At 46.0% G+C, this 8987-nt stretch overlaps 1 protein-coding gene across 1 annotated transcript; it reads left to right on the plus strand.

Moving 5' to 3' along the window:
- The first annotated feature begins 248 nt into the window (after window positions 1–248).
- On the plus strand, window positions 249–809 carry IFNB1 (interferon beta 1). Its single transcript, XM_008145044.3, has one exon. It carries the CDS (start codon window positions 249–251, stop codon window positions 807–809), a length of 561 nt encoding a protein of 186 aa, XP_008143266.2.
- Window positions 810–8987: the final 8178 nt, after the last annotated feature.

The following is an 8987-nucleotide window of genomic DNA, read 5'->3' on the forward strand; positions in this document are numbered from 1 at the left end:
TAAACAAGTGTCTAATCACTATATTGTACACCTGAAACTAACATAATATTGTATGTCAACTGTAATTGAGAAAATAAATTCAAGAAAAAATGTAAATGACAAAAGAAAACAGAAAGGAGAACTGAAATTGGGAAATTCCTGTGAACTAGAAAGATGGCCTTATAAATAGGCCCTACTCCTGGAGAGAAGGCACTTGCACTGCAAACCCCGAAGCCTTTGCCTCGGACAGCACTGCTCCTCTTGCCATCATGACCAACAGGTGCGTCCTCCAGCTCACCGTCCTGCTGTGCCTCACCAGCGCCGCGCTCTCCGTGAACTACGGCGTGCTCCGATTCCGACAGAGAAGCAGCAATTCAGCCTGTCTGGAGCTCCTGCGGCAGCTGATTAGAAGCCCTCAGAATTGTCTGGGTGACACGATGGACTTCCAGATCCCCAAGGAGGTTAAACAGCCACAGCAGGTCCAGAAGGAGGAAGCCATGGTGGTCATGCATGAGATGTTCCATCAGATCTTCAGCATTTTCCGAAGAAGTTTCTCCAGCACCGGCTGGAATGAGACCATCGTCGAGAGCCTTCTGGAGGAGCTCCATTGGCAGATGGACCGCCTGGAGACAGCCCTGAAGGAAACCTTGCAGGAGGGAAAGTTCCCCTGGGAAAACAGGACCGTGCTGCGCCTGAAGACCTACTACTTAGGCATCCTACAGTACCTGAAGGCCAAGTCCTACAGCCAATGTGCCTGGACTGTCGTCCAAGTGGAAATCCTCAGGAACTTCTCCTTCCTTAATGGACTCATAGATGCCCTCCAGGACTGAACTCTCTCCGCCTGCGCCTCTGGGGACAGACAGCGCTGACACTGACCGTGGCTGCAGGCACCTTCAGCCAGTCACTCTGGAACCACTCACAGCCAATGCACTGCCTTTGAAAGGACAGCTGAAGACTTTTAAATGTTAAGTTATGTATTAAGTTATTGTTTTAATTTATTTATTCTTTTACCTTGGAAAATAAATTTTATTTTGAAACAAAGTCAACATGGCAGTTTGTATTTCAACTTGATTTGTAGAACCACCCACGTTAAAAACGACAGGGCACCGATTAGCTGATCTTTCTGAAATATGCCTGCAGATAGTGCTGGCCCCCATCTTCAAGGAATTTAAAGGAAGCCACAAGGTAAGAGACAATAAGGGGGTCTGTATCTTAGTTGGGAACAAGCGTGGCTTGAGCCCCTATAGGATTTAAATGGGGGAGGCAGGCAGGTGGAACTAAACCAGGGTGCCTACTGCCCCTCGGCAACCCAGCTCTGGCCCTAGTGTTAGAATTCGACTGGCTCTCGGGTTAACCATAGGAATGTCTCAGCTCAGTGTTCACCCTAAACTCATCCCTGTTATCCGGGATGCCCCGCTCACCACCCCAGCCCCGCAGGGTTTACACATATCTATGTGCCTCCCACCAAGCCCACAGGCGAGATGTCCCAGGCACTTCTCTACCACCATTGAGTAGCAGTTCCTTACTCTGCGCGGACAGCCTGTGGGTTTCTTAAGGGAGCTGTGGTCTCTGTCTGTTTCCCGGGCACAGACCACAGAGAGGAAAAACTCTGCTTTATATCCCGGCCATCTGGCTAGGTCCCCTGGCCCCCCTTTTTATAAAAGAGAAGCAAGTCGGTTCCTGGTCTCCCCTGCTTTGTTTATACAGAATTTCAGGAAAATCCTGCCCGATTTCCCTGCTGCTCTGCATCTCTGGATGCACATGCTCCCTGGAGCCAGTCCCAGGCAGGGGCCCCGATTCAGGCCAAGTGAACCACCGGGGTGCCTGGGCGAAAGGGAACTCGGCCGGGGTGGAGAGGGCACGGGCATTTCTCAGGGCGCTCACTGGGAACACCGTTTTCCTGGGAGCTCTTCGGCACAGGGCCAGCGTGGCTGGGCTTCTGGTTTGTGCCGAACCCCGTGGGTTCTTGGACTATTTGTTCCTGGTAGGAGCAGCTGGCATCCGGGTGGTGTGCTGAGCTCTCTGCACGCCTTTGGGTTGAGTCCTCTTCGCAGGCACCCCTCAGGCAGCACAATTGCATTACGGCTATTGGCAGCTCGGGAAACTAAGGCTCAAGGAGGTTTAGTAACTGCCCAAGGTCGCCGAGCTAGTAAGTGGGGGTCTAAAAAGGTTCCAAGGGAAGAATCACCTGGGACTGTATGTGTATCTAGGCATGTTCTCCTAGAGTAGACAGAAGCCTGAGTTCCCTTTAGGAGCGTCTGGGAGGCTGTCAGGCGCCTTTGCGGAGAAGACGCTAAGTATTGTGCAGACAGTGAACTCGGGGCTCCCCCTTCTGACTTCAGGTGGTAACACGCTGGCTGTGGAACCCCAAAGCGCCATCCTGGTGGGTCTGCTGCCATAATCCCTAGCCGGCCAACGTCCCTTAAACCTTCCCTTCCCCCCCCCCCACCCCCAACCCTCACTCTTTATGACCTCACACCCTGCTCCCTTTTGCTTGGGAGTCAAAGACAAGACTAGCACATGGAAATGCAAGGGAACAGGCAGAGGCTGGAACAAGATGATGCTAGCGAAGTCTCTGTAATGGGCTTCTACAGCCCACCGCCTTCTCTGGGCCAAGCAGCTGAACTGGCCCAGAAACCGAGAGCCTGGGGCAGCCCTGCAAAGGCCTGCTCTGCATGTGTGCGGGGCCCAGACGGACACAGGAGAGACTCTGCGGAATTATGGGTAATTGTGCCACAGCTGAGCATGTCGACCCATCAGGAGTACCAGGAGTATGCTCTTCACCCGTAGGGGATAAGTGTATGTGTGAGTGTATTTGCACATGCTAAACGGAGAGCTGCATATGAAGGTGTAATGGATTAATTTATTCTGGAACCAGCATACCTTGCAAGGAGAGCACTCATTGCTTAGAAAGATATCGAATGTTGTAGGTGTAGCAACACAAAAGACTGTACAACCCCAATGGCTTGTTTTTGTGTGTCTGTTTCTGAGGAGGAAAAGAGAGAGAGAAACTCACCAGGTGGTCTGGAGTGGAATGCTCCCTGGGAAAGGACAGCAGCCATCCTGGTTGAGTGTTCTGTGTGATACACCTGAGGTGTCCCCAGCAGAGAAGGCAGGGCCCCTCGCTGGCAGACAGACAGACAGACAGACAGAGCCAGCAGTAGGCAGTGGAATTGGAAGGTGAATGGCACCCAGAGTCAGACCTTGGCAATTGCCAGCATTTTCTCTAAATCTGTTGTACCAGTGCTTATTGGGCCTGAAAATCTAACTATTTTATAAAATTGTTTTCAATGTAAACTGTTACTTGTAAGCATCAGTTTATTTGTCCAAAGTCTCCTAGAACAGTTAGTTTAAAAATATCAAACTCTGTGATTGGACTAGAACTGCCAACACAGAAGCACACTCTCTCCTACTTTAGTGGGACCAACTTAGTCACTTAATTGGTTAATTGACTTGATGGGGAGCAAACAATTACCACCAAATCAACAAATTCTGCTTCAGTTTGCATTCTGTCTCAAAATTCCTGCTTTGCTTTATAATTCCCTGAGTAGGGTAGATGTAGGAAACCCAAAATGCATTACTTGAACTGTATCCCCAACAATTAACTTAGGAACAAGAAAAAATGGAGCTCACTTCAGAAGACCCTCTTAGAAAATGAAAAGACATGTCATAGACTGGGAGAATATATTTGCAAGGCACATATCTCACAAAGGATTTATGTCAATGCATAAAGAACCCTCAAAACTCAACAACGACAAAACAACCCAATGGAAGGCGGACAAAAGATCTGAACACACACCTCACCAACGAAGGTACACAGATGGCTAACAGAACAGGAGAAGATGATCACCATCATTAGTTATTAAGGAAATCCAAGTTAAAACCACGGCGAGGCACCACTATATGCATAGGGGGATGGCTAAAGTTAAAAAGACTGACCATATCAAGCATTGGCAAGGATGTGAAGCAACTGAAAGTTTGATACAGTTGGAAATAAAACATGCTCCAACCACTTTGGAAACCTCTTTTGCAATTTCTTAAAAAAGGTAAACTACGTCTCCTATATGACCCAGCCATTCCACTTGGTTATTTACCCAAAAGAGAGAGAAAAAATAAAGCAGGTTTTCATGCACAGACCTGTATATGAATCTTTGTAGGAGCTTTATTTGTAATATCCCCAAGTTGGAAACAACTCAAATGTCCATCACAGAACGATGAAAGAAATTGTCATACATTTATGTAATGAAATATTATTCAGTAATAAAAAGAAATGAATCCCCAATATACACAATGGCATGGATGAGTCTCGAAATAATTATGCTGAATATAAGCAGACAGATAAAAAAGAGTACATTCTGTATTGTTCCATTTATATAAAATTTTAGAAGGAAAGACTAGACTAGTGATGGCGAACCTATGACACGCGTGTCAGCACTGACACGCGTAGCCATTTCTGATGACACGCGGCCGCTGAGGCGGCCGCATGCCGAGGATGAAACATTTGCTGCTCCTGAGGATGAAACATTTGCGAAATAATGTTTTTTCCTCAAAGTGACACACTGCCCGAGTTATGCTGAGTTTTTTGGCGAAGTTTGACACACCAAGCTCAAAAGGTTGCCCATCACTGGACTAGACTATAATGACAGAAAGCAGATCAGTGGTTACCTGGGGTTAGGGACAGTGGTAGTGAGGAATGAGTTGGAGGACACAAGGCCACTTTTGACAGGATATGGATATGTTCACTACCTTGATTGTGCTGATGGTTTCAGAGGTGTACACATATGTCAAAACTTACCAGTGTTAACTTTAAGTATGTGCAGTTTACTGTATGCCAATTATACTTCATTAAAAGTCTCTCTCTCTTTCCCTCTCTCTCTTTCTATCTCTCTATCTACCTATATATAAAATGAAATCAAAGTATTTTAGGTTCAGAGTCAACATATATTTTTTGAGGTCCTAAGATTTCTTTATAAAATTCCAAGATAAAATTAAATCAATAGATCTTTAGAAAGAAAAAAATTATCTTATGGTTGAAGTTCATCATTGTCAGCAGTTAGAGGTTTTTGTCACATTTGCAATAGTTTTTCATTTTGTAAAAGGTTGCCCAAGAAATTGATCAATATTGTCACGTGCTAAAACTATGAAAAAACCCCAGAGCACTTTATACATTGCATATCGGCACCAGCTGCATTTCAAATGGCAGAATCAAAGCCCAGTGCACCAGGAAACTATTTTTTATATTGTAGTATAAAATATATGTAACAGCAAATTCAATGTTTTAACCATTTTTAAGTACACAGTTGTATGGAATTAAGTACATTGCATATTTGTTCAACCATCACTGCCATCCATCTCCAGAACTTTTTTATCTTTCCTGAGTTTTTGCACACATTTCCCCCTCCCTCCAACCCCTGGAAACCACCACTCTACTTTCTGTCTCTATGTATTTAACCACTCTATGTACCTCACATAAGTGGAATCATGCAGTATTTGTCCCTTTGTGACTGGCTTATTTCACTTACCATAATTTCGTCAAGTGTCATCCATGTTGTAGCATGTGTAAAATTTCTTCCTTTTTTCTTAGGCTGAATAATATCCCATTGTATATGTATATTACATTTTATCCATTGATGGACATTTGAGTTGCTTCCATATTTTGGCTATTGTTAAATAATGCTGCTATGGATATAGGTGTAAGAATACCGGTTTGAGTTCCAGATCTCACTTCTTTTAGGTCTACATCCAGAAGTGAAATGTCAGGATCCTATAGTAATTCTACATTAAAATTTTGAGGAATCATTAAAGCACCTATTTTAAGCCGTGTCTTCATAATGCAAATATTTGTGATCAGAGCATAATGCAAACACAACAGCTATATTTCTTAAGGACATACGTTCTGCCAGGGACTCTGCTAAGTGTGTTATAATTATACTAGAGGCCCAATGCACCAAATTCAGCAGCCGTGGTGCCCGGCTTCATCTGGAAGGTCGTCCGGAAAGTCATCTGGACGGTAGTTCGGCCGTTCGGTCTAATTAGCATATTACACTTTTATTATTATAGCTATCATATTATTTAATTTTCCTGAGAACCCTGGGATTAAAGTATTACTATCTCCTTTCTACACATAGTAAAAATGAGGCTCAGTAAAGTTAAGTATATTTCCATTGCCAAGTCTACAGTTGGTAAAGAACAGAGACCACACGCTCAGCTACCTGTAGGCATCGGCCAGCTCCCACGTGTTAACTTGCATCCACCTGCGAGGCTCCCATACAGCGCCGTGAGGGAGAGAGGGAGCAAGAGGCTCTTCCTGAGGCCCTTCTGCAGGAGGGGCTCTCCTCGCCCAAGCACTCCGTTTCCCTTCCACCCCCATTCGGAACAGGACTGCCCCCCTTTCTCTGGAGAGAGCTGAGGAAATTCCCCTCTGCTCTCTTGCCAGACTCCACAGAGAGTATTGTCTCTCGAGGGTTTTAGAGGCAACTGCCTGGACCATGACTCACAGCTCTCCCTGGTCAGGCTGCATTTCCTCCCCCGACCGCTGCGCCCTGATCCAGCCCTGATCCCGGCCAGGTCTGCCAGCAGTTTCCCTTTCGCCTTGGCCCCCGCTGCTTTCGTTCTCTCCTAGGAATGTTTCCGAACCAAACAGCCTGCATTTTAAAATAATTAACACAAACAATGTTTTATCTTTCCCATCGCTTTTAAATTTCTTGGCTCCATTTCTTTCTTTCTTTCTTTTTGTACAAACCCAGAGGTAAAACAAATAGTTTTCAGAACCAAAAGTGACTTCCTAATCCAAAATGCACGCATTAGAAATCTGTGAATTTAAAGGTCCAAATATTAAAAATATAAAGTTTACTATTTTTCTTAAAAAAAAAAATAAAGGACATGGAGTTATACAAACCCGAGAGCTAATGTGGGTTCTGCCATTTTTAAAGTATCTGATCTTAGGCAAGCTATATAAATTGAAGATAATCATACCTCAAATTATTTTTAAAAATATATATATTTTATTGGTTTTTTACAGAGAGGAAGGGAGAGGGATAGAGAGCTAGAAACATTGATGAGAGAGAAACATCGATCAGCTGCCTCCTGCACACTCCCTACTGGGGATGTGCCCGCAACCAAGGTACATGCCCTTGACCGGAATCGAACCTGGGACCCTTGAGTCCGCAGGCCGATGCTCTATCCACTGAGCCAAACCGGTTAGGGCATATCTCAAATTCTTGAAGAATAAAGGGACTATATGATGTGGTCCAGCACAGGACCTTGCCTATGGTGATGCCCAGTACTTAATTTAGTGTAAAATGAAGAAACATTTTAGAAATTTGTCACACAAAATTAGGTGGGCTTCTGGGGCACCCTTTCCAAAACCTCATACAAAAAGCAAATGTTACAAAGGAGGACCCGGCAATTCTGAAGAAATACAAAATGCTAATTTGAAAAGACATATGCGCCCATCTATTCACTGCAGAACTATTTACAACTAGAGGCCCGGTGCACAAAAGTTGTGCACAGGTAGCGTCCCTAGGCCTGGCCAGCAATCAGGGCCGATCTGTGGGGCAACCGGCAGGGTGATCGGGGCCCCCGCTCGCACCCACCTTGGCCGGACACCGCCCACTCACCTGCTCCACATCCCGCCATGGTCCCACTCTCGTCGGGGCCCATCGGGCCAGCAGCGCCTCCACTGCCGCCCGCGGCCAGCGGTGTGTCACCGACACCCGCCATGTTCCACGCCGCTCCTGGTGGTCAGCGCACGTCTAACTCCCGGTCGGTCGGTTGAACTCCCACCCGTGGGGACAATTTTCACATTAGCCTTTTATTATATAGGATAGTCTGTTGCTGTCCTGTGATGCGTCTGAACTGTGCTCTGCTCTTTCCATTTTACACTGGGCTTCAGCTGCTGCTGTGGGAGTGGACGCCTGACCCGGGCTGGGCTGCTGAGAGCGCTGGCATCTCAGGGCCACCGTGACTGTTCAGAGGAGATTAGTGACTCACGCAGAGGCCATGAGCATAACAAGCAGAACTTGGGCTGGAATGCTGCGGGGAGGGAGAGGGGTTCTGTCTGTGGTGCAGGTGTCTTGGCCCAGGGTGAGCCTGGAGCCAGGGCAGCCACAGCCGGCCGCACAGCTTATGTTCTGAGCCCGGTAAGGGGAGCCTGACATGCTCCACATTGGAAGAAATGTTTAAAAATAAGGCCAACTCAAAGGACAGCAGAGAGGAAAGATGGACAAACACACGTTCTTGCCCTGGCCAGTAGGAGTGCTGTTCCATAAACCGAAAGGTTGCAGGTTCGATTCCCGGTCAGGGCATGTACTTAGGTTGTGGATTTGGTCCCCAGGGCATGTGACAGAAGCACCCAATCAATGGTTCTCTCTCTGTGTGTGTGTCTCTCTCTCACCCTTCCTCTCTCTCCCTTTCTCTTTTTCTAAAATCAATAAGCATATCCTCAGGTGAGGATTAAAAAACAAAAAGACACATTCTTGAAGATATTGTTTTAGCCATGACTGAAGCCAGGTGAACTCCTAAAATGTTTGTTTTCTGAGCCATGAAATAGTGCTAGAGGGGACTGGAAAAGCAACTAAAAACTCACTCACCTTTTGAAGCAACCCATGTATACTTCCTTCTTAAATTTTGTGAAGCATACTCCTGTTAGGTCTGCCCATCCTTAGAAGCATGTGTGTGTGCATGTGTGTGTGTGTGTGTGTGTGTGTGTGTGTGTGTGTGTGTGTGGTACTTGCAGCCCATGCCTGACTGGCTTTTCCTTGCCATTCTGTGTAACATGATGTTTATGTACTAGTCAAAGTCAGCGATTTATAAAGCTGCCTACCAGCTCACCACTGAATGCTTTAGATTGGGGTTTAGCTTAAGGTGACCAGATTTTAACATTGGTAAAGCGGGACACCATTGACTGGGGAGGGGGGGGGGAGGGGAGGGGGTTCTTTTTAAAAAAAATATATATTTTATTGATTTTTTTTACAGAGAAGAAGAGAGAGGGATAGAGAGTTAGAAAT

Source organism: Eptesicus fuscus, chromosome 15 (genome assembly GCF_027574615.1).
Source record: "Eptesicus fuscus isolate TK198812 chromosome 15, DD_ASM_mEF_20220401, whole genome shotgun sequence".
Taxonomy (NCBI): domain Eukaryota; kingdom Metazoa; phylum Chordata; class Mammalia; order Chiroptera; family Vespertilionidae; genus Eptesicus; species Eptesicus fuscus.

Excerpts from the sequence above, each read along its gene's own strand:
- IFNB1 (XM_008145044.3), top strand. The coding sequence starts at position 249 with ATGACCAACAGGTGCGTCCTCCAGCTCACCGTCCTGCTGTGCCTCACC.